The 26,806-nt window shown below is 40.7% G+C and overlaps 2 protein-coding genes across 3 annotated transcripts in view; one reads left to right on the forward strand and one right to left on the reverse strand.

Annotated features, from left to right (window-relative positions):
- grin3a (glutamate ionotropic receptor NMDA type subunit 3A) overlaps positions 1–17,614 on the forward strand; it is a 219,151-nt gene extending 201,537 nt beyond the window's left edge. Inside the window, exons 7-9 of the mRNA XM_003216628.4 lie at positions 7,508–7,672; positions 10,672–10,745; positions 13,030–17,614. Of these exons, the coding sequence (XP_003216676.2) occupies positions 7,508–7,672; positions 10,672–10,745; positions 13,030–13,381 (591 nt within the window). The 3' untranslated portion in view covers positions 13,382–17,614. The remainder of the gene's footprint in view (positions 1–7,507; positions 7,673–10,671; positions 10,746–13,029) is intronic.
- Positions 17,615–19,081: 1,467 nt separating this feature from the next.
- The window catches only part of rnf20 (ring finger protein 20), a 32,430-nt gene continuing 24,705 nt past the window's right edge, over positions 19,082–26,806 (reverse strand). For both annotated transcript variants that reach the window (XM_003216625.4, XM_008103508.3), the window contains exons 17-20: positions 26,331–26,456; positions 21,547–21,687; positions 19,966–20,067; positions 19,082–19,672 (exon numbers count right to left, since the gene is read on the reverse strand). In XM_003216625.4, the coding sequence (XP_003216673.1) occupies positions 19,496–19,672; positions 19,966–20,067; positions 21,547–21,687; positions 26,331–26,456 (546 nt within the window). In that variant the 3' untranslated portion in view covers positions 19,082–19,495. The remainder of the gene's footprint in view (positions 19,673–19,965; positions 20,068–21,546; positions 21,688–26,330; positions 26,457–26,806) is intronic.

Here is a 26,806-nt window from a genome sequence, read left to right on the forward strand (position 1 = left end):
CAAACCCTCAGAACTTAAGAAGCAAACCATGGTTAGTGCAAACCATGATCTACAAATATACACTACCTTATATTGCAATGATGGCTCATAGTTTTGCTCATTTGTATAACAAAGTAGGTAAAAGTCATGGAAGGGAGACTCATATCAAGCCATATATGAGGAATCTGAGAGGATTCTGGTTAAGATATTTTGGAAGTTATATTCCCATCAATCTGGAAGACACAAATCTAAAGGAGGCTGATATGGCAGGGAGAGTAGATAAATTTTTACATATTTAATAATTTACAAAGTCATTGATGCCTACCTTACATGGACTTATTGAGAAATAAATGCTCCTCTTCTAGATGAAGAGCAAATGGTAAGTCTCATTGGCTCATGCATCTTTAAAATAGGTGTGGACAACAAAAGCGGGTTTCATTATACCCTCATTAAACTTTAAAGGGTGGTTCCTGCCGATCTACATTGCCCTGATTTTTTTTTTAACTTTTATATAAGTGTGGGGAAAAAAACTATTGCAGGCCCAGGAGATCAAGATTTGCTGTTTTGAATTTTTTGTTTTACTATTTTCGAGCAGTGAATGGTTGAGTTTGTGGATACAGAATCCATTGTTAGGGAGTGCCAGCTGTATTCAATTAATGGTTGCATCCTGTGAAATTGTAGGATTTTAAGTTTAGGGAGGGGTATAAAGAATTTCTAGCCACAGAGCTTTGGTGCCTCACCTAACTACCTACCTACTCCAAGATTCCAAAAAGGGCACCCATAGCAGTTCAAAGGGAATCATACCACCACAATTGTGTATTATGGAAGGGCCAGTCCTACTGTAAGACAATTTATCTCAAAAAGGAGTTCTGTCACAAGAGGCAATCAGACAGAGAATCCAGTCTCATGAGAGTAAAAAAGCAAAGTTTTATTTCACATAGCTATGAGAAGGCAAAACAGCCGTACACAGCCCAAAAGGTTTGTACTTGCAAGTGGCTGCCGCTAAATGTGGCATAGTAAACAAAGAATATATATCTTGGCTTATCTAAACTTGACCAATTACTGAGGGTCTTCTTCACCTCCACACCTCTTTGACACAAAGTGGTGTCTGTGATCTCACTTGTTTACTCGAACTAGCTTCTATCCTTGGAACTTTCTAGAGAAAGGTACCAGCTCAAGAAAAATGGAGGGGCACAGGTCCTTTGTTACTTTGGCTCATACAAAGAGCTTATTGTCTATATAAAAGCTAATATGATATAAGCAGAGGCAAAGCTATATATGCAAAAGTCTACTATTTTCTGGCTTATGGTCCCTTCACTACCTGGCCCTTTAATCATCTGGATTCAAACATGTGCTTCCTCAGAAAACAAGAACTAACTTCCTTCCTTCCTTCCTTCCTTCCTTCCTTCCAAGATGATTGTGAATAAAAAGCATATGACAATTGATTGATTTGAATATTTATAATATGCTCTTCATAAAAAGTATCCGAGCAGCATACATATTATTCGTTTAACAGTTCCTTGCCCTTGGGCTTAAAATCTCAATACAATTGTTAATTTTTTATACACAACAAGATTAGTACACAGCAAACAACATCACCATGTTGGCTGTTCTGTTGGATCACACATCGGACACTTCCCAAGTGTCTAGAACTATGTGATATATCAGCGAATAATGCATGCAGATCTGAGTAGGGTGGCCTTTTGCAGCTAACAGATGGTAATTTTTGTTTTTAAGTGCTGGCCAAGGTCTTTAGGCACTCCATCCAGTGTGCCAATCACCACTGGGACCACCTTTACTGGCTTGTGCCAGAGTCTTTGCAGTTCGATCTTTAAACCTTTGTGTCTTGTAAGCTTTTCCAGTTGCTTCTCATCGATTCTGCTGTTGCCAGGGATTGCAACATGATCCATACTTTGTTTTTTAACATTTTGTTTTTTATGCTCCAAAACTCTGTCAGTCTGAATTTGGAAGTCTCAGAGTAGTTTGATGTGTTCATTTTCTGCAACTTTTTCAGGCTTGTGGTCCCACCAGTTCCTTGGCACATGCAGATGGTATGTGTAGCACAAGTTCCAGTGTATCATCTGAGCAACGGTATTATGCTTCTGCTCATAGTCTGTCTGTGCAATCTTCTTGCAGCAGCTGAGTATGTGATCCATCGTTTCGTCTGCTTCCTTACAGTCTCCACTTGGAATCTGTAGATGACTTTTCAATTCTGGCTTTGATGGCATTTGTTCAAATTACTTGTTCTTGGGCTGCAAGAATCAGGCTCTCAGTTTTCTTTTTCAAAGTGCCATTTGTGAGTCATATCCATGTTTTTTTCCTTGTCAATTTTTCTCTCAGTTTCTTCCAGGAACTATCCATGGACAGCTTTCTTTTGACAGTCTTTGCTTCTGCTCTGCATTGTATTTTTACAGTATTCACTCTTTGTCTTTTGCACTTTAAGCAGTTTTCTACTATTGACTTCCATCAATGTTGGTTATTAGTAGTAGTAGTAGTAGTAGTACCATTATATTTCTTAACCGTATTTCTTCTCTAGGCTGGTTACAGAATCATTAAAACACAAACATTGTAAAAACACCACAAGTACACATATTAAAACACATTTCTATAAAATACAATATTAAAATATACAAAACAGATATTAAACAAAGGATACAATCCTAAAATGCATGCTTAAAAATGGGCTGAGTTGGCCTGCCGGAAGATATATATCTTTAGATGTTTTTAAACACACAAGGAAAAAGGAATGACAGTGCAGGGATAATAATCCCCATAAGGTTTTATCAAAAACATAATAACTGCTCTTATGGTGTTAGTGCTATTTTTGGTGCTGGTGGGGCAGTTTTATCATATGTATTTATCATATGTACAGCCTACATGAAAGTCTGCTTTACCACTTCTGTGTGATATGATTGTAACTCAAGGTTCTCTGATATTAGAGCAGAATTTCTGGACATCTGTGCCGAGATACTAAGGTTGTGTGACTGGCAGGTACTAATGAGCTAGTAAGGCAAATATGAACTAGGTATACCTAGATGTGTCACCAGAAAACATGCCGCAATTGTCCATGACAACTGTGAAGGGGAAAGTTGCAATTTACATGGAAGGAGGGATCACCTGATCAATGAAATGAAATCTTCAAATTATAGATAATAACAGTTTTTGTTACTTCTTAGATGTCTCACCTGCTGTGCTTTCCCAGTTGTCTGGCAGTTTGGAACAATTTCGATGACCATCATTAGAAGTACAGAGCAGAATGAGAAACTATAGGAATTTGCAAGCCCCAACCCTGTCAATTTTACAAACATCTGTGAAATCCATCCTATGTTGCCTTGAAATGGGTAGGAAGAAATGAGACCTCTAGAGACTTGTTAAAATGCATCTGTTATGTTTCTCTCTCGCACACAATTGCTCAGAAAGGAGGTAGTGACTTGATTTAAACAACAAAGAAAATTCCCTGTGTATAAATCTATTGCTGTGATGGTTAATCATTTCATATTCTCCATCTATATTGCCTTTCCTCCCTCTCCCCCACCTCCGCTTCTCATCAAAGTGTGTGCATAAATTTTATCTCAAAAAAGTATGCTTTAATGAGGAGCGGTTACATGTTCATTGCCAGTTTCCCTTGTGCTTCATTGCGGTCTCTCCCAAATCAGTTGAGAAAGATACTAAATTAATGCAGCATAAAGATCAACTCACAGAAGGTGCCAATGCATTGAATTACCTTGGTTGAGTACTTGACCCCAAGCTGCTTTGATGCCTTCATCCAATTGCATTCCTCTTCCAATAATTAGTGTAAGTTGCAATACATCTAGATGTATTGAAATTTAATTTCTGATGTGATGGTAGACAAGAAGGTCTTGAGAACAATCTGTCATACATGTATTTTCTTTCAGACAAGTTAGGTCAGTGCTTCGCAACCTGTGGGTCCCCATATGTTTTGGCCTTCAACTCCCAGAAATCCTAACAGCTGGTAAACAGGCTGGGATTTCTGAGAGTTGTAGGCCAAAACACCTAGGGACCCACAGGTTGAGAACCACTGGGTTAGGAGATCAGCTAGGTTTCAATAAGGTGAAATGCCTTATCTTGTGGCTTATCTGTAAAAGGTCCACAGGGGAGAAATATGTTAATGTCGGCAGATCAAAGCCATGGCTCCCAAACCAATCAATGAATGGTTATAAAACATGAACTCAACTTTCTCAGAATGACAGTGATTCAGATACCCACAGAGGGTTTATTTCCATACAAGGCATTCCCAAACATCTCTATCATCTCCTTCCAGCACTGAACATCATTTGAACAAGTTATGAGAGGTATAACAGTACAATTATCTATGGTGCTCTGAAGTAGTGTTGCTCCCAAGTATTAAGAGGAAATAGCAATAGTAAGTGACTAGCATCCTGCAGCTTGTTATTTACAAGGCAGCAACTATGCCTTCTGGGGCAGCATGTGACCCAGGGCGATGATATCATTAGGATGGTGCAGCAGACACAGACAGCACTGGATGACAACCTCAGAGAGGGTGACACCAGAATGGCTCCCTATAAAATTTGTGTGCAATGTTTCCAAAGAAATTTATTCTTTTTATATTTAAAAAGACTCCCCTGTAGTTAGATATAATCACATTTTTTTCATAAGTACACCTTACAAGTACTATATTAATATATCTGTAAGACTAAAACTTTAATGCTAATTTACTTTTTGAACTTCTAGTGTGCATGTGCTTTGTCAGTGCTGTCATTATTACCCACAAATCATGTTATTTCATCTGCATACCCTACAATCATACCCTGCAGTTTTAATTGTTGGAGGCTTTATTCAATCTGCAGAAGGGATGCAATTTACAGCAACAGTTGCCACAATGTACAAGCATAAACATGATGGGATATGTAGTCACTTTTATACAGTAGAAAGCCCATGCATTAACATTGTCTAGTTTTGAAATTCCCTCCCCTGTTCCTGATTGGCCGGGCACTAGAAGCCAGCTGGTGCCACCTCTGCTCTTAAATGGGGTGGACTTAGGTAGGCTTGTGCTGTGATTGGTTCTGGCCCCAATGACACGCCCGGGGATTCCCTCCCAGCCAGGCGGGAAAGCCCTGGGGCCACCAATCAGCAGTTGGAGGCATCTCTTGGGGTGGAAAGGGCTTTCAGGAAGCTGCACCCACCTCTAGAATTTTAGGGTGGAATTTAGGAGACAATTAATGTCTGGGTGCAGGACTGACGAGATTAGGCAAATGCCAAGTCCAGGTTGATGAGGACAAAGGGTGGCAGCCTCTCAGGTCCATTTCCAGACTGAACAAACAAAGAGTGGGTCTCCAGATGACTATTGGAAACAGCAGAGCAATAATATTTCCTTTGTCCACAGCTTTGTCTGTCTGATATCCTGGGTCCCACCGGAGGGGTGATAGTAAGAAGGCCGTTTCCTGCAGTTTAGTTGCAGGAAAATAATATCCAGGTGATAATGATCTTTGCTACAGCTTCAATTTGAGGTGTTGGAGGAAATTCCAGGATTGTTGGCTCTGCCCAGGAGTCAGGCAGAGGATAAGAAAATTCACTGAAGTTTGCCTTTTATTTAATGTGTTTATAGAAATAAAAATGAAATGAAATTAAGTAAAGTATAGCTCATAGTTAGAAAAACAGAGAAGGAAGTATCTGGAGGGAGCGAGATGGTGGTATGTGGGCATGCACGGAGGGGTTGGAGCCGACTGTTTCCTTTGCTTTTAATTAAATGACTCCTGTGCACGTGCAGATCATGGCTTCAGTGGAGATGTGGTTAGTCAGAGAAGAATAAAGTGAGGTCTAGCCAAGGATAGAAAATGTACAGGAAATATAATTTTTCTTCCATTGAAAGATGCATTTCATGTGGCATTTAGTTGACATTTAGTTGCAAGAGTATGGGAAATAGTAAATACGTAGATAGTTTCAGAGAGGGTTGAGATATACACTGATTTGAATCAGTGTGTCTCAGGATTCAAAGCAAAAAGGAGTTATAGTTTCGAGGGCCATTCTTGGAAGGGTTTGACTGTTGCTGGTTTGTTGTTTGTTGGGAAGAAGAATTCGTTTAAAGGAAAGGGTGCGATAACAATTCATTCTGGCTGGACGTCCTGAATAAACTATAATTTATTTGGGGTGGGGGTGCCATATTCAACAACAATGCCACTAGCCTACGGCTGTAGTTGTCCAGTGGTCCCTGGCAAAGTGTTGGTGTCCCAGAAGTTTCCAAAAGATCCCTGGTTTTCATTCCAGGTTTTGATTCAAAATCCCATAATGGATCTTCTCTTCTCTCGATATTGCGTTCTATTAATTTCTGGCTGTTGCATTAGATGGCAATTCTGGGATCTCTTGCAAAAAATACAAGTGAAGGTGTGGGGGGGGGAGAGATAAATAAATATGGATGACTAAGACTCTGTATTCCGAGTTACAGTGCATAACTTTAAATGATGGTAAGCAAGCTTTTTTGAGAATTGAAATGATATAGAACATGGTTTTGTTCTGTAATGGAAAAGGAAATCACACTGCATAATGAAACACCACTCAAGCTATTCTGTTGCACATTATGGGCTGCCACCACACAATGTGAGACCAAAATACAGCTGGCACCCTTACTTTTCATTGCCCTCCATTCTCCCCATTGAAATGATTGCCCTTTGCTTTGTGCTATTCTTGCAAAGTCCTGCAAAGTACTTTAATATTGTGCATCAGGGTTGTGCTGCTTGCTCCACTGGCACAGCAGTCATAGCCATAACAGTGTTCCCCTCCTGAAAATACAACAATTATGGACAACCATTGTGGAAAGAGCTATGAAATCCTATATGGCTTAAGTCCAAGCAATTGAGCCCCCGGTGCCAAGCTTAGGAGCCCCCGATGGTGCAGCAGATTAAACTGCTGAGCTGTTGAACTTGTTTACCAAAACGTTGGTGGTTCGAATCTGGGGAGCAGAGTGAGCTCCCACTGTTAGCCCTAGCTTCTGCCAACCTAGCAGTTCGAAAACATGCAAACATGCAAATGTGGGTAGATCAATAGGTACCGCTCCGGCAGGAAGGTAACAGCGCTCCATGCCGACCATATGACCAGCAAGGTGAAACCCTGCTGAGGAGCAACACTATGACTATTATGCGAAGAACAAAAATATTTATTTCTGCCAATCCCAAAAGGGGATGCGACAATTACATGGTGGCAACTATTATACGATGAAATACAATATGTTTTAATATGTGATTTTATAGATGCATTTAACTATGTTGTGCTCCTGGAGGCATCTACAGACACCGGTTCTTTGGCTTAGAAATTGAGATGAGCACCACCCCCCAGAGTCGGACATAACTAGACTTAATGTTAGGGGGAAACCTTTATCTTCTTTTATGAGCCCATTACAGCTTTGAGGTTAGTAGAAGAGGCCCTTGTCTGTGTCCCCCACCTTCCCACAGCTTCTTTGGTGGGAACAGGGAGAGTGCGTTTTGACTCGTTTTGATGCCAGTTTTGCTGCTGTCACTCACATACCAATGGCCTTTTATTAATTTCTTAACAGACGCTGCAGATGGGCATCAAACACTTTTCTGGGCTCTTTGTGATGTTATGCATTGGATTCGGCATGTCTATTCTAACTACAATCGGAGAGCATATTGTATACAGGCTGGTAATCCCACGAGTCAAAAAGAAATCCAAGATGAAATATTGGCTCCACACAAGTCAGGTATATGTTGCAGCATTACATCTCTGAAAAGAAGTAGTCTTGTTCTGAATTGACTGATCAAGACAAACCCGGAGGACTGAACACAAGAGATTTCAAAAGCCACTTCGCAAAATGTAAGGTGACCAAAAAAATAAAACAGCCAGAGTAGAACAAGGAGTGTGGCTATGTAGTTGGGGATATGCATTTCTGAGGAAACTAAACAACTTCAATAAAGTTGGATAGAATTGAAGAATAAATTGTAAGCTATAATACAGTAGCCCTTAACCTTTTTCCCTCTCAATTTTTGGCATTAAAAAATTCCCAAAATTCAAAAAGAAAAACAACATTCAAAAATGTTTAAGCATGTATATACTTTCACTCTTTAGAGAGAAAACACTTGCAAAGATTGGGTTGCCATGAATTTTCTGGGCTGTATGGCCACGTTCAAGAAGCATTCTCTCCTGATGTTTCACCAACATCTATGGCAAGCATCCTCAGAGGTTGTGAGGTCCGTTGGAAACTAGGCAAGTGGGGTTTATATACCTGTGGAATGTTCGGGGTGAGAGAAAGAACTCTTGTCTGCCTGAGGCAAGTGTGAATGTTGCAGTTGATCACCTTGATTAGTATTGAATTGACTTTCAGTTTCAAAGACTGGCTGCTTCCTGCCTGGGGGTATCCTTTGTTTGGAGGTGTTACTTGCTCCTGATTGATTCATGCCTGGGATTCCTCTGTCTTCTGAGTGTTGTTCTTTATTTACTGTCCTGATTTTTGAGCTTTTTAAAATACTGGCTGTCAGATTTTGTTCATTTTTGTGGTTTCCTCCTTTTTGTAGAAATTGTCCACATACTTGTGGATTTCAGTGGCTTCTCTGTGTCGTCTGACATGCTGGTTGTAAGAGTGGTCCAGCATTTCTGTGTTCCAAATGCAGCATTGCCCAAACACAAATCAAACATGAAAGGCACTGCAGACTAACTCAGCCAGAGAAGTCAGCCATAGCAGAGCACCTGATGAATCAACCTGGACACAGCATATTATCTGAGAACACAGAAATGCTGGACTGCTCTCACAAATAGAAAGTCAGACTACACAGAGAAGTCATTGAAATTCACAAGCATGTGGACAATTTCACCAGAAAGGAGGAAACCATGAAAATGAACAAAATCTGGCTTCTAGTATTGAAAAACTCTAAATCAGGATAGTAAATAAAGAACAACACTCAGAAGATAGGGGAATTCCAGGCATGAAACAATCAGGGCCAATTAACACCTCCCAACAAAGGATTCCCCCAGGCAGAAAGCAGCCAGGCAATAATAATAATAATAATAATAATAATAATAATAATAATAATAATAATAATAATAACAACAACAACAACTTTATTTATACCCCGCCACCATCTCCCATAGGGACTCGGGGCAACTTACAAAATAGCACACAAAGATTTCATACATAAAATACGTAGTGCATAAAATAAAATACATCAACATGAAAACCATAATAACATTACAAAAACGAGGCTTATAAATTGGATAAAACAATCTCTATTAAAATAGAATTGGCTAAAAGATCCATGGAAAAATAGAATCAGTTAAAAGATCCAGGCTTTGAAACTGAAAGGCCATTCAATTTTAATCAAGGTGGTCAGTTGCAACATTCACACTTACCTCAGGCAAATAAGAGTTTTTTCTCCCTCCCTGAACATTCCACAAATATATAAACCCCACCTGCGGAGTTTCCAACTGACTTTACAACCTCTGAAGATGCCTGCCATAGATGTGGATGAAATGTCAGAAGAGAATGCTTTTGGAACATAGCCATACAGCTTGGAAAACTCACAGCGACCCAGTGATTTTGGCCATGAAAGCCTTTGACAACACTTGGAAAGATTCATTCTCAAAATCAAGAATGAAAACAGTGAAACTGGCATACTTATTCACTACATGATGGCATGAACATATGTTGTTCGCATAATGAGTCAGGCAACAGACCCACCCTAGAAAGTTTGGAAATGTTTCTTTTTTAGATGGCCAATTTTCTCTAGTTCTTGGAATTACAGTTCTGAAGAGTCACTTTCCCAAATTCTGGCCCATCTACCTAGTATTGTCAGCATTTGACTGACAAACAATGGTTCTAGGTAAAAGTGTTTCTTTCCCAGACCTGCTACAGGAAATTTCAAAATTAAATTAAGTCAATTTGCATATAACTGGGTGCATCTACATCAGTGGTTCTTAACCTGTGGGTCCCCAGGTGTTTTGGCCTACAACTCCCAGAAATCTCCGCCAGTTTACCAGCTGTTAGGATTTCCGGGAGCTGAAGGCCAAAACATCTGGGAACCCACAGGTTGAGAACCACTGATCTACATGGTTGAATTAATACAGTTTGACATCACTTTAACTGCCATGGCCCAATGCTATGGCACCATCATCGTTTTAGTGGTGCATCTACACTGTAGAATTAATAGATTTAGACACCACTTTCACTGTCATGAAGCCTTCTCTGCCGAAGAGTGCTGGTGCTTCACCAAACTGCAAATCCCTTAATTCCATAGCATTCAGCCATGGCAGTCAAGTGGAGTCAAACTACATTAATTCTACTGTGTAAATAAGGCATGGGCAAACTTTGGCCCTCCAGATGTTTTAGACTTCAACTTCCACAATTCCTAACAGCTTCGGGCCCTTTCCTTTCCCCCCTCAGCCACTTAAGCAGCTGAGTGGGGAAAGGAAAGGGCCCGAGGCTGTTAGGAATTGTGGAAGTTGAAGTCCAAAACATCTGGAGGGCCAAAGTTTGCCCATGCCTGGTGTAAATGCACCTAATATAATCCCTCAACAAACCAGGAAGGCATTTGGGAAAATGTGGCTGGGCATTGCCCTGAGAGTGTCATATACATAGGCAACTTTTTGGCAAATCTTTTAAATATTGTGGGTCTTTATAAGTAAAGGCCAAGTTCTCTACTTTGTCTTCATCTGACAATGCAATGACAGTTTCCCTGCCGGTTCATTTATTTTCCACTTTCCCTCTAGAGATTGCACCGAGCTCTAAATAGTTCGTTTATTGAAGACAAACACCAGCCTAAAGCAAAGCGAGTAGAGAAGAGGTAAGAAAAATGGCTTTTTAAACTCCTTATTTGCAAATGAATCTGTAGATGTGAATTCCCCAGATAGCTATCTTATTTTTTTTCCCAAGGAAAGGAAAGCATTCTAGAAAATAGAATTGTACTACGCAGTCACATGTTGATAAGCAACTGAAATTCATATTTATTTGTGCCATCTCAGCCATTTATCATAAAGAAAAATGTCAGTTATGGCTTTCTTCAGAATGGCAATTATATTCCAGTTGATTTATTATACACCCACGTTTACTAGATTTCGTTCATCAGTAAGGTGTGGGCAAATCTGGTGAGTCTTTTGGCCAGCAAGAGCTACCTTCCTCTGAAGCCAGATGCACCCAAAGACCAAATGGTCTGGTAAAATCTGGTTTAAGAATAAACAATTTCCAAGTCTTCCAGTCACATAAGTTTCCATTTGAAAAATAAAAATGGGAACAGTTGAAGGCACTCCAGGGGCCACAAGATCAGACAAGGGAAACTGGGATGGCCAGTAGCTTCCATGTCAAGGAGCTTGGGTTTTATTCACACAACTGAAGGAACTCCAAAGTGCTGAACCAAATTCTCAAACTAAGAATAGCATCTACACCTGTGGTTCTCAACCTGTGGGTCCCCAGGTGTTTTGGCCTCCAACTTCCAGAAATCCCATCCAGTTTACCAGCTGTTAGGATTTCTGGGAGTTGAAGGCCAAAACATCTGGGGACCCACAGGTTGAAAACCACTGCTCTACACTGTAGGATTCATGCATTGCCACCACCTTAACTGCCATTTCGATGGAAATGCAAGAATTGTAGTTTTACACGAAACAGGAGACTGGAGGATAAATAATAGAACGGCATAAAATCTGTAAAAGCATCATACGACGCTTGGTAGGCCCGACCCACATTCTTCCCAAAGTGGAGGGAAAATGTCAGAAGGCGCTTCCTCCTCCACTATGGGGAAGAAAGTGTTTTTCGGATAGCTTCAATTGAGCTACCTGCACTTTCCTCCCCTTTTCCTGGCAAGATGGGGAAAGGGCGGTGGGGCAATGTGCATCCCATCCCCACCATATGATTGGGGAAGAAGGAAGGCACCACAAGACACTCGGTGCAACGACATGGCGCAACGGCATAACCATGTGGGCCATGTGAAGAGAACCCATGTTACCGACTTTTAAACTACTAGGATATTTACAACATTATGGAGCTACCATTTAAATAGTGTGACTTTATGGAGTGACATTGCAGCATACTGCAAGCTTGACAGTTGTGATTTGAGTTCTCTAGCATTACTCACTGCATGACTCATAAGAAATGTGCCTGCTTGTATTTTTCCACCAGCCTGGTTTTGCTCCCATCCGACCACCCCATGCCTGCATAACCTTAGGTTAAATTGCAGAAATCTGACTGAATTAAATCCTGAGGCAAATGTGACTTTCAAAATGCATTCTATAGATATATTCTTCTTGAAAGACCGGGACCAAGAATTCCATGGAAGGAAGGTAGAATCCCCCATCCTAAAAAATATCCTTTGAATGTTGACTGTGTCTAATTGCAGCACTTCCATCTCCAAGCCTGTTCCAACCCATTGCGTTTCCACAGAGAATTCATGTCCACAGGCCCATGTTGCAGAAAACAGAGCCTGGGAACACAGCAATAATGAATTAATGTGATGGAACAGCACAGTGAGCTCCCTTTCATTCCCTGATAACACTTATTTATTCCTTTAGATAGCTGCTGTATTGAAAGTGGGAAGGAACCAAAGGATGATGAAAATAATTTGGGCTCTTTTACTATTTCCTTAGGGAGCAATCCTTTGATACTTTCTATGCTCACATATTTCTCAGAAGGCTCTTCTTTTTTTTAATAGAGTACACGCAGACTTACAGCTCCGGCTGTATCAGAATTCATCTCTTTCAATCAGCATGAATTTGCTAAATTCATATTTTTTGGCCCTGGAGTCAAAAATTCTCTACATGGATGCAACAAAAGCTAAGATCCTAACAGGGTTGTGTCAGTTTGCTACGTATCAGATACCAGCAATGTACTGCTCAATGCTGTTATTACCTGATCGTAGCAAAGGACCCTAAGAGGCTCACATGTTGTTAAGCAGCTATTACATTTATTTATAAAGTGATTTTTAGATTATAAATCCTTGGATTCTATCAGCCAGTAGCCATGTTACTCTGGAGGAATTCTAGGATGATGTTCCAAAATATGAAACAAAGATATCCAGAGGAATAAAAAACAAAACTGAGAGCCAGCTTCTAATTATACATGCAACATTCTTTTTGCAGATCCCATACAGGAAACAGTGAGCATGCGGTATGGAATACGGCTAGCCCTGGCAACTGCCATCGGAGGAAATATATCTGCACCGAGGAAAGACAGAATGAAGTGGTTCTCAAGCAGCAGCAGGAGCAGCAGGAGCAAGAGATACCTCTTCCTCCCGTAAAGAGAGACTCTCCAGCATCGCTGGCCACAAATGGGAAAGCAGACTCTGTTAACATTGCTAGGACCTCAGTGATCCAAGAGCTCTCGGAACTGGAGAAGCAGATCCAGGTGATCAAGCAGGAATTACAGCTGGCCATGAGCAGGAAACTGGAGCTGGAAGAGTTTCAGAGGACAAACAGGACTGCGGAGTCTTAAGCGGCCGCTTTCCAGTCCTTCCCACTTCCCATTTCCCTGTAACAATGCAAAATGCACTTCTTGGGGTAATGCCAAGGGGCAAAAAAAAGGCACCACAATCAGCAAGCAATACATCCTTCAGGCGATAGCTCCTTCCTTCCCACAACACCAAGATGGTGGAGGGTCACAGCGTTCCTTACTTTTGGCTGTGTGGCCAATTCAAAGAAGAAAGAATTTTTCCATGAGAAGTCTTAACTTACCAGAGGACTGGCCCCAGGCTTCCCAAACTCTAAGCCACCAGGTTGTGCGGCTCCTCTTTTGCTTCTCACAAAATAGACATTCTACTTTTTAGCCCTTTCTGTGCATTAATTTTTAAAAAGCAAAGGGAGACTTAAAACGATGATTGAGAATCGTGCATCTTGGTGGTATTTTATTTGGATTTTGCTGTTTGAAGTTGTTAAGGTCTACCTAGGAAAATACAATCGGCCCTCCTTATCAACAGATTCTGTATCCATAGGTTTGGCCATCCATGGCTTGAAAATGTTCTACTACCATCCCACCCCCCAAAAATCCAAAAAGCAAGCCTTGATTTTGCCATGTAATACAACAGACGCCATTTTGCTATGCCATTGTACCTAATGGGACTTGAGCATCCATGGATTTGATATCCATTAGGGTAGTGGTTCTCAACCTGTGGATCCCCAGATGTTTTGGCCTTCACCTCCCAGAAATCCTAACAGCTGGTAAACTGGGAGTTGTAGGCCAAAACACCTGGGGACCCACAGGTTGAGAACCACTGCATTAGGGGGTTCTGGGGAAAAAACCACAGCAGATCCCAAGGGGCCAGTGTAGGACCTTACACAATGAAACACTACTTCTTTATGGTTGAGCAATGGTACAGATGTGTCTCTAAAAGAGGAAAACCCAAGGGTTAAACTCACCTATACATTAATACTTCTAATATTGAAAGATCTCAGAGCTTATCTAAATCAGAAAACAATTATGCTATTACATTTCTTCAAGCCCTGGCTGCCTAAGTGATTGTATTTTTTGAAGCTAGGTGCAAGAAGGCATCAGATACCTCCTTGCACTAGCTGTTTTCTGTCTTTTTACATGGAATTCGGTGCAACTTTATTACTACTACCCAATCAAATTAAACAGTCACTGATTGACCCTTTGGTGGCTGGAAGGATGGAAGAAACTCCCAGCCAACTTTGTGGATATCAGAACAGCCTTTTGCCATTCTACACAGTGTTGGGTTTCTCCATCCTCCTAATTCACTCTCCTACAAGCCCAAAGACTCACCCTAAGTATGCTGGCAGAACTTTCTGCTCCCCCTGCATTATTTTGGATTTTTAAGCATGGGGTAGTAGCATTCTTGGCTCTGGCATTCCAGATTGCAACCGGACAGGGTCCTATTTTTGGATGCACCAGCACTGCAAAACCAATCCTTCAAAAAACACTCCTTCGGCTTTTGCTTGGATATGTTAGATGACTAAAGAAATGAGATCTTTTATGCAGAAAAAACATTCAAAATATGGCTTCCCACCTTTATCTTAAATATCAGGAACTTCACTGACTCATTCTGGATTATTTTACATTGGCTTTCATCAATCAGATACAGCAGTTGTGTCTTCTAGGTGTCTCTGGACTGTTAACTCCAAGGATGGTAGGAGCTGCAGACCAACATCACTTGGAAGGCCACATATCCACAATTCTAGAGATTTAATATTATATTTCCTTACACAATCTGCATTTTGCTACTTCTTTGAATCAACTGTCAGGGCAGGACCCAATTCTACCTTCAAATCATTTAGGCTAAGTACACCTTTACTCAAAACTAAAACAGATCCATGAAGAATAAGATTTGTTAGTCCAACACAAAGAGAATGTATTGCAATGAATGGGGCTTTTATTCAATGCCTACAGAACATGATTAAATCCTGGTGAATTCAATGGAGCTATATGAGCAGGGAATTCTTGTTAGATTTAACCCTTTGCCTTTACAAAATAATCCTACAATTGTTCTCAGCAGGTTCTGTGGCCCTGAACATCAGTTTTGAGCAAAAAAATAAAAAAAAATTAAAACCATTTCCAAAGCTACACACAATTTAACTATGGTAGCCTTTTTCGGTATTTCTTGTTCCCAGTATTATGATATGTATACATACATATACATCATATAGATATAGATATATTTGGCCTAAGATTCCCTATCATAATCTCAGAACCTGTTGTTTTCGGCTGGTGATGGGGAACCTGTGGTCCAAAGGTTGGCTCAAAGTCAATGCTATGGCTTAATGTTTTTGAAGCGCAGTGGTATCTTTCAGTGAAATGTGTTGTGTAAGTTACCGGTGGTGGCTTGGCTCTCCAATTGTAAATGTTTGTTCTTGATGCGGGTGCTATGCAAGCAGTGGGTGAAACAATGTATGGCATACAATCAACTGGCAAACCATTCCATCTCCCACATCTTCACCCCTAGTCCATCCATACATGCAAATTAGTACTGCCAACATGGCCTAATTCACATGCCGTTTGACTTATGTAGTCCCTGACTCCACAGGCCCTCTCATGCCATCCCAGGTAATGTGTATTATTTCTCCCAAGCTCAGTGATGCACACCTTGTTAAGAGACTGGCTATCAACCTGGAAGATAAATGTGGACTCCAACCTAATAATCAATAGAACTGGGTAAGGATGGGGAATTCTATTAGCATCACAGTTTTCCACATTCCTTTTTTAAAATCTCAATTCTTTCCAACTCAAACACAAAAATATCCATAAATATTTGTGAATCCTTCCAACAACTAAATGGAATTGAATTTCCCAGCTGCACTGCCTAGATTCAATTACAGTTAGTCCTCTGTATACACTGGATTCCACCATCCATGACTTGAAAATATTTAAAAATATCAAACAGTAAATCCCAATCTTGCAATTTTATATAAGAGACACCATTTTACTACATGATTGTATATAATGGGACTCAAGCATCCACAGATTGTGGTGTTCACAGGGCATCCTTGAACCAAACTCCAGTGGACATAGAGGGCCCACTGTAGTACCATTATTACAAGCACTAAGACTGTACTTGCCTGATTTTCTGGTAACACAACCCAACAACAAAAATTCTCAGTATTTTGATTTTTTTGGCCTATTCCTAGGTTATTTGGGGTGCTGATTCAGAAGACTGCATTGGATAGACCACATCGGCTCAAGTTTCTTAGCTATAGCTACCATAATTTTCTATGGGCAAGCAGATGGTGACTGGTAGATGGCCTATGTTGTGTATCTCAAAAACTAGAGCTGATCAGGGAAAACTGGTGACATTTTTGGAATCAGTAAGTCAAATATACCCAGAAACAGGTTTAAAATTTGAGGCACCCAATGTGTATTGGGCAATGTAACTGAAGATTGAGAGGTCTTCAAGAAAGTGAAGAGGTGGCAACCATAATACAGCATTAATATGCCCATATTTTTCACTGTGAAGACTCTAGCCCATAACAACTAAATTGGACAGTTTTTATGGCTACATCAGTGGTTCCCAATCTTTGGGCCTCCAGGTGTTTTGGACTTCAATTCCCAGAAATCCCAGCCAATTTACCAGCTATTAGGAACTGTGGGAGCTGAAGTCCAAAACACCTGGAGGCCCAAAGGTTGGGAACCATTGGTCTACATTCATTAAAAAACAATGACTTTTGGTAAATTTGGCAAATTCCTCAGGACAGAACACGTAGTTTGGAATGGCATGAGAACAGTGGCAGGGGAGGCAGCAACCACATCAAAGTAACAACACACTGGGCCTGGACTAAAATACCAGTATGTGGGGACTGGTACTCATATGCCACAGGGGGATTACCTCCTTTGAATGTTATGTAATGTCCACCCCTGAATCCCGGCTGATGGGCTTTCTTCTAATATACCAGGCATTGAAGGCCCAAGAATCCCAAATATGTGTGACTTGGCCAAGGCCTAGAAATCATCTTTTCCCATCTGAGTCACCAGGCAATTATTTTGCCCAGTCCCAAAAAGCTCTTCTCATTCCCCACTCCCCAATATATGCTGGCATTGATTTATTTTTTTGAAGAATCCAACAGAAAGCCAGCACTACATCTCACATCTTTGGTGTAAACGAATACTTAATTCTTTAATTGATTTCTACGAGTTGCCCTTGACCATCTCCTTTTCTGGGTGAAAACTCTGGATGGGGTTGTGGTTATTTTTTTTTAATTTTCAATAAATTTTAATACTATTTTTTAGGCTGTTCCGTTTTCATTATGGTTTGAGAGTTTGCTGGACAAGAGCTGGCTAATGCCATATGGGAAAATTCATTCTGTAAAATCTTTTTTAAAATGAATATTCAAGCTGGGACATCAAAATCTTGCAGGGAATATCTGGATGTTATCAGCAATGGCAATGTATTAGGGAAAAATACAATTTGGAAATTGAGTAGTAGAAAGTACTAGCCTTTCGTCATGCACTGTGGAGCTAACTCAGGATATTCCCCATGCCGAGATGTGTATCATGGACACTACCTTAAAAGATGGCACTGGATTCACAAGAGTTCTCATCCTGGGAGAAAAGCATGATATAAAAATAACAAAAACATCAACAGCTTGATAAGGTTTTCATGGTAGCAATCACCATATAGAAACTGGCTACTGGGAACAACCAATGTCTTCTTTGTGTACTACATTACAATCCCTGTATCCAAAGAATCAATATACCATTAATGTAGTTTAATGTATTCACTTAGGACCTCTGGTACAAGCTACACTCTCTTTTCAGTACCAAAAGCAATGAGAAGAAACATCAAAAAGATAGTAAAACTAGAGAAAACCTAGACACCACATAGAACCACAGATTTTTATTGGCACAAATGTACTTTGACATTGGTCATTTTTATAGCAAAGAGGGAATTTGACAGTAAATTGAACTGAAGTATCTGTTGTACTGACCACTATTTGGGCTTCTTAATGGAGCAGTGGTCTTAAGGGTCCTTCTTGCTTTTTGGTCCCAGCCTCTTCCGGACACATAGCAAACTGAATCAGATGCAGGTTCATGTACGTTGATTCCACTTGTGTCATTCATCTGAAAAAGCGGGAGGCAGTTCCTTGTGCCTTTGGTGTGTACGTTCTAGTTCATAAAGGCTACATTTGCCTCATATGATGGATTACACTCCTTCAATATTACAATGGGTCAAACATGGGGGGCCTATAGGCAAAGCAGTGTGTGTAAACCGTGCATGGGAAAACTTCAGCCCTCCAGGTGTTTTGGACTTCACCTTCCACAATTTCTAACATCCGGTAGGCTATAAGGAAAATTGTGAGAGTTGAAGTCCAAAACACCTGGAGGGCCAAAGTTTGCCCATGCCTGGTGCAAACCCATATTTTCTGGAACATTACATCATACAGAGAGAAGGCAACATCTTCTTTGATATTGCAAGCTGCTTTATGCTACTGGTGGGTCTTGCCTCATTTCAGAAGGCTAGTACTGAACACAGTGGTGGTTTCATTACCATCACTGTTTTCCCCAAGGCTGAGTTTCTTTCTGCTTTCTGCTAGAGTGCAATAGTTACAATAGTTTGCTCCGAAGAACCCTTAAATGGAAGAAACTGTGTGGACCCAGGAAGGTGTTAAAAGGCTCTCCATAAATGCAACAAAACTCCCAACAAATGTAAGCAGAAACACACAAACACAGGGAAACATTCCGACCAAGATGAAGGGTTTTCTCGTTTATTAGAAAACAGAGATGGAAACTGAACTCAAAATGTCCACAAGAAAGCTCATTAAACTAACTCATGCCAGTTCCCTAGAGTTATGGGTGTTAGCTGATTCAACTGCTGCCTATTTCACAGCTATTGTTTGTGTCAGGGCTCAACCGAACAGCATTTCTCATAATGATCACTCGTCCTTAGCATGCTGGGGCAATGAACCAGTACTAAATGAAAAGCAAAACAAAACTGGAAAAGGAAAGGAGATAAATGAGAACAAAAATTAACCTCCTACCACTAACCAAATGAGATATGTCTTTTTTAAAAAGTGGGGGAGGAGACCCCTGACTGAGAGAAGCAGTATCCAGCCTGCTAATAAGCAACAAGTGGGTTGGCAGCCACGATGCCTTGAATGGACAGATTCAGCCAATGTAGATACGGTGGAAGTCATTGGCCCCAAAAGCAGCGTTGCACTTGGGACACTTGCGCTGCCGGGTGTCGTACCGGGTTTTCACACATTCAAAGCAGAAGACATGGAAGCACTTCGTGAGAACGGCATCCTTCTTCCGCATATTGCAGCAAGGGCACGTCAGGCGGGCCTTGGAAGAAAAAATTGGATGGTTAAGAATGAGGCAGGGAGATGCATCATGAGATCAAGTTCCCATCTCCTACTCCATACAAGATAGGCTAAATTCTTTACATACAAAAAGCCAGAAAACCCAGCCTGGCATAAAAGATCCCTGCCTATATGCAGAGCTTTTTACAGAGAGTTGAGCTACACTATTTGTAAATCAAGTCTTACAGTTATGGATGATGGAAATTTCTACAGATATTCCCAATCCAAAGTATATCTAAGATCCAGATCCATTGTTTATAGCTTCAAGTTGCCTACCTTATAATCTTTAATCTCCTCAATAAGGATTTCATCACAGTTGGGAACCATGTCAGGTTTCTTGGTGGTCTCCAGCTTCCTTCGCAACCTTGAGATATCTTCCTGCAGAGGAAGAATTAGCCAGATAGATTAGAGCCTATATCTACTTGTTAGTCCCAACCAGGGCAGACCTATTGAATCAACTGCTGAATGTTAAGGTTGATAAATAATATGAAACACAGATAAAGGTAAAGGTAAAATGGTGACAAATGATATATTATAATAAACACTGCATTATTGTTGTTACTGTTGCTATGTTTAAAGTCATTTCCCATTTATGGCAACCCCAAGGTGAGCCTATTATGGGGCTTTCCTGATCGCTTATTCAAAAAAGGTTTGCCATTGCCTTCCTCTGAGGCTGAGAAAATCTGACTTGCCCACCAAGGTCATCCCATGGCTTTCCATGGCTGAAGTCCTAGTCCAACATGCAAATCACAACACTCACCAAGTTAAAACATATGTAAATCCCACTAATTTAATGTCTACTGTAATTGGGAACAACACCATCTCTCTTCCTCTTTGAGGAGTGCAGAAAAAAAGAGTATAATAAATGGATACGTCTGTCGAACTGTTCACAAACAGCTCCCTCTTTGTGGTATAAAAAGTATAACTTCAAGAGGAGCTCCTGGTGGCGCAGTGGATTAAACTGTGGAGCTGTTGAATTTGCTGACCAAAAGGTTGGAGGTTTGAATCCAAGGAGTGGGGTAAGTTCCTGCTGTTAGCCCCAGCTTCTGCCAACCTATCAGTTCGAAAACATGCAAATGTGAGGAGCTCAATAGGAGGAGCTCCAGCAGGAAGGTAACGGCACTCCATACAGTCATGCTGGCCACATGACCTTGGAGACATGTACGGACAATGCTGGCTCTTCGGCTTAGAAATGGAGATGAGCAGCACACCCCAGAGTCGGACCGATTAGACTTGATGTCAAGGGGAAACCTTTACTATAACTTCAAGATGAAATACAGAACGCTTAACACACCCACAATGCACTGGGAGCATGACCGCCAGTCTGCTATAGGAGATGCCTGAAAAATGGGACTGAGGGGTATACAAGATGATTTGAACTACAACTCTCATCAGCACCAGTCAGGACGGCCAATGATTGGATATGATGTGGATTGTAATCCAAAACATCTGCCACACTGCTAATCTTTCAATTAAATAAATTTCTGGGGGATAACTATTTGTATAGCTGCTACTGAGATGCAATCTTTGCATGCAGTTACAGATTTGATTATCCAGATGTTGGAGACAAATAAAGCAGGGAGGTTCCCAAGTTTATTATCTTCCTAGTAGGATGCCACTAGAAACCAAATGCTAGATAAAGGTAGAGCTGTGATCTGCAAGACAGTTTTCACATGGGTATTCACAACCAGTATCTTCCATGGAAGAAAGCAAAAAAGGGGAGACAGATGGAAATGAGCCATATCACGAAGGCAAACATGCCTCATGATGACAAAAGACATGAGACATGTGAGTTACTCAAACACACATAACTGTTAGCAAAGAGCCCAGCCAGAAAAGCAGCCACATGCCAGTTACCTGGGCTCGTTTGAAGTTGAACATATCCTTCTCTTTGGTCACGCTGTTCTCCACAATCTCCTCTTGGAAGTCATGTAGCTTCTTCTGTGCCAGCTCTAACTGGGCCCGAAGATCATCGGCAAGCTGAGCTGCATCCATAGCCTGAAAAGCAGAGTAAAAAATACCAGTTTTTCAGCAACGGATATCCAGAAATTCAAAGATTACTCAGGTCACAAATCTTGGTCAAACATTTAAGACTACTTGGGGGAAATCTTCAAAGAGGAGGCATAAAATTGTTGTTGTTGTTGTTGTTGTTAGCAGAAGTAATTTCAGAACCACTGGCAATAATCTTTGAGAATTTTTGGAGAACAGGAGAAGTCCCAGCAAACTAGGGGAAAGCAAATGTTGTCCCTATCTTCAAGAAGGGAAAAAAGAGGACCCAAACAATTACTGTCCAGTCAGCCTGACATCAATATCAGGAAAGATTCTGGAGCAGATCATTAAGGAGGCAGTCTGTAATCACTTAGAAAGGAAAGCTGTGATTATTAAAACTCAACATGGACTAGTGGAGTGTTGCAGGGCCCAGTTCTGTTCAACATCTTTATTAATGACTTGGATGAAGGTTTAGAGGGTGTGTTTATCAAGTTTGCAGATTACACCAAATTAGGAGAGATAGCTAATACTCCAGAGGACAGGATCAGAATTCTAAATGACCTTAACAAATTAGAGAGCTGGGCCAAAACCAACAAAATGAATTTCAACCAAGGATAAATGTAAGATACTACACTTAGGTAGAAAAAAATGAAATCCAAAGATACAAAATGGGTGATGCCTGGCTCGACAACAGTCCATGTAAGAAAGACCTTGGAGTCTTCATTGAACAAGTTGAATATGAGCCAACAGTGTGATGCGGCAGCTAAAAAGGCCAATGGGATTTTGGGCCGCATTAAAAGGAGTATAGTGTCTAGATCGGGGGAAGTCATGGTGCCTTTGTATTCTGCTTTGGTTAGACCTCACCTGGAATACTATGTCCAATTCTGGACACCACAGTTCAAAGGAGATATTGATAAGCTTGAAGGTGTCCAGAGGAGGACGACTAAAATGATCATAGGTCTGGAGACCATGAATCCTTATGAGGAGCATCTTAGAGAAGCCTGAAGAAAAGAAGTTTGAGAGGAGACATGATAGCCATGTATAAATATGTGAAAGGGTGTCATAAGGAAGAGGGAGAAGACTTGTTTTCTGCTGCCCTTGAAACTAGGGCTAGGAGCAGTGGGTTCAAATTACAGGAAAGGAGATTAGGAGAACATTTGGAAGAACTTCCTAGCCATACAAGCTGTTCAACAGTGGAACTCTCTTGGAGTCTTGGAGTGTGGTGGAAGCTCCTTCCATGGAAACCTTTAAACAGAAGCCAGGGATACTTTGATTGTGTTTTCCTTTCATGGCAGAATGGTGTTGGACTAGATAGCCCATGTGGTCTCTTTCCAACTATAATATTCTATGATTATTATGTTTATTTATATCCACCTTTTCTCTCCATAAGGAGACTCAAAGAGGCCACAAGGAGACACAAAGTGAAGGGCTGTCAGATGGCATCAAGTATACCAACAAAGTGTTGTTTGGTAATTTTGGATACAATTTCTAATATCCCACTCTTCCATTTTTACTTTACACTGTGAAATTTCAAAAATGTCATGTTACTCCTATGTCATTTTGAAGAGGGAACAAGCTACAGAGACTGATCCAGAACAATGGATTCAAACTGTCCTCATGCTGGTGGTGGGAATTGTAAATTGTGTATATGTGTCTTAAAATTGAATACTTTTTTAAAAAAAGAGATTCATATAGAACAATGGATTCAAACTATAGAATGAGATTTCACCTGAATATTAGCAAGAACTTCCTGATAATTGTGTGTGTGTGTGTGTGTGTGTGTGGAGAGACTTGAGAAACTGCAAGTCGCTTCTTGTGTAAGAGAACTGGCTGTCTGCAAGGACGTTGACTTGGGGACGCCCAGATGTTTGATGTTTTACCATTCTGTAGGAGGCTTCTTTTATGTCCCCGCATGGGGAGCTAGAGCGGACAGAGGGGAGCTTACCTCACACCCCAGATTCAAACAGTCCTGCCCCCACAAGGGTTTAACCCACTGTGCCACCGGGGGCTCCTTTCTGATAATAAGAGCTGTTCAACAATGGAATATGCTTCTCTTTCTGTGGAGGTGTTTAAACAGCGGCTGGATGAGGAGTGCTTTGCCTGTGCATTCCTACACGGCAGGAGGTTAAACTGAATGGCCCTTAAAAGTTTCTTCCAACTGCTATAATTCTGATTCTAGGATCTGATGCAAACCCAGTTCCCATGACTACCAAGCTCTGCTTTTGCATATGCAGGTCAAGCCATAAACAGAAAGAATCACAAATAAAAGTGAAAGGAACCAGTTACACACTTGTGTACAAAAAACACGTTCATCAAGAGCCTGACCATGTTTCAAGCTTTATCTCTTCCCCACAAGCACCATGACCTGGAAGCTATCAAATAAATACCCCAGCCAATGCCAGATAAGCCTCTTGTGAAAAACTCTTCCCCAAGGAGAACTGTCTGCTCCTTATCTTGATATTGTTTCTATGCCAAGCAGAGACTCTTTTAGACTCTTTTCTCCATTACCTGAGCTTTTCAATTCTCTGCCCATTTTTTCACTTTATTGTTTTTATTATTATTACCTCTGTTAATTGGTTTTTATAAACCAACCTTTAATGCTAGTAGTTTAATATTTTTGGTTTTAATGTTAAATTTTTGTAAACGTCTCCAGGGAAGCAGTTTGAACGGGGAGGAAGGGAAGAACAAATCTCTTTAATAACTTTAATAAAAATCAGGCTTACACAGAGAAGTAGACACATATGAGCTGTGTACTCTCCAATGATTTCCTCAAATATTCATTTTGTTGTAGGTCCAAAGGACCTTCACATCCAGTTTATGGGTTTGTAGAGTAGTTTGGCTAAACTGCTGAATGTCCAAGGCTGGCTGAACTAGGTTGGAGACCAAAAGAAGACAAAACGGATGATCATAATATTGGGAAAAGAATGCATCCCAAGAAATCATACAGTGAGATATACACTGTATGCAGAAATAGCCAGAAGCAAGGATTCAAGAGCTTCTTTGAGTCTCCTTTGTGGAGAAAAATGTGGGGTATTAACAAACATAATAATAACAGTAACAACAACAATTTCTCTGCATTCACTCTCAGTAGTCCCCACTCTTACCAAAATGTTATCAGATTGCAGCTCCTATTAGCCCATAGCAGGCATTGGTCAGGACACATAGGGGTTGTTGCATCATGACATTTCAAGAGCCATGATTGGAAAACCCAACACTGCATCTACACTGTAGAAATAACACAGTTTGGCATCACTATAACTGCCATGGCTCGATGTTATGGAATCATGGATGGCCATCTGTCGAGGGGGCTTTGATTCTGCTTTTCCTGAATGGCAGATCTGGATGGCCCATATGATTCTATATATGTACACCCTCTGGGACATGATCAATTGTTGCTGCACTTGGGAGCCAATCACCACACTACAATTTTGTTTAGGGCAAAACGGGTCAAATCCAGCCTGTTACACTCATGATATTTCTTGAGCAAGGAACTCCTTCACAACTTGCAAGAACATCTCCAACAGCAACCATTTCCCTTCCTCTCTTGATCTCCTACTCAACTCATTCTGGCTTTCCATTTCTTCTCATGGCTGATCCATCCCAGAAGGTCTCAGCCAACTTAAATTATTTTCATCTGGTTGCTTTCCTCATTACTCCTTTTGAAGTTCAGTATTTCCTTGCATCCACTGCCTTTTCTGGTCTGCATCAAACTGCTCGTGTCACCAGTGTTTTTTCTCCCTTTTCTACACATCTACACACTCCAGAGGGTTTGCAATCTGGTTTCGTGTCCTAATTACAGAATAATGTGGGCTTTCTCAGTGTTTCCCCCTGGAGGAAGATCAAATAAATTAACCATCCCTCCCTATTAAGGATGAAACGAATGTTCAAAAGGACTCACAGAGCCACTGCAACAGAGAGAAAAGAAGCCTTTGTGTGTATCTTTCTACCCATCTTTTCAGCTACAAGCACCATCCACCCTTTGAGTGAAATCTGCTTTCAGTTTTAGAACAAACATTCCCCTGCTCTGTATTCCCCCTTCTCGTTTCGTTTATTGACATTACATGTTACCCACTGCTGGTTTCATGACATTGTGTGGTTATGATGTTTCCTTGTTTTGTCTTCATATTATTCGTGGTATCCTTATAACTTGTAGGAAAGATAAGGGATAAACTTTTAAAAGAAAGCCACTTTTCATTTTCAAGATCAAGTCATATTTTTCAAGATCAAATCAGGGGTACTGTGGCTTGAGCTATGAATAGGTTTTTAATTGGTTTGAAGAATTTTAAATTCATTTGAATAGTGTTAACATTTAATTTTATTTTAATATTTAAATGTTTTTGAGTTTAAATTGTATTGTATTGGTTTTATTGGAAACTGCTTTGGGTCTCTTTTTTGGAGAGAAACAGCAGGGTATAAATAACAATGATGATGATTATGATTTCTGTTATTGTTACTTTCTTTTTCTTTTTTTTTAAAAAAACTATACTTTTGCTCCAATAAGCTCAAGGCACTGCATATAGTAACCTCCCCCTTCTTCATTTTATTATCACACCAACCTTGTAAAATAGATTACAGCTGAGAGAAGGTGCCCCGGGTTGAGATGTAGAGCTACAAACAAAAACGGAGGTACTATGGCCAATGCCTATGCTTACCTTACGTTTGTTCATCTCTAGGGCCTGGGTCCGCAAGCCCAACTCCTTTTCTCCAGTGCCAATGTTGCTCTGAAGGAGGTGTTCCTTTTCTTCCAGTTTGCGTACAACTTGTAACTGGGCATCCACCTGAAAGAAACAAAACATAGAGAACGAAAACCACTTAACTTGAAAATGGGAAAATCATAGTGGATTGCTCCTCCCTGCCATCCCGAGAATCAGTTCTTTCTTCTTCGTAGTCATGGAAATTACACATATGAGGTTGCCTGCACCAACACAGTTAGCTTCCAGAGAGAAGTTCCTAACTGCTACAAGTGCGGCGGAAAGAGGGAACTGAGACGGCAACCCCTCCCATTGGCTATATATCATCAAGGGGAAAGTGGGCAGGACTTCTGCCAAAATGTGCAGATTTCAGAGATGACTACTCGAAGAAACATGGTTACAGGCAAGAAATCCATCCTTCTTCGTGGTCTCTGTGA

Source organism: Anolis carolinensis, chromosome 2 (genome assembly GCF_035594765.1).
Source record: "Anolis carolinensis isolate JA03-04 chromosome 2, rAnoCar3.1.pri, whole genome shotgun sequence".
Classification (NCBI taxonomy): Eukaryota; Metazoa; Chordata; class Lepidosauria; order Squamata; family Dactyloidae; genus Anolis; species Anolis carolinensis.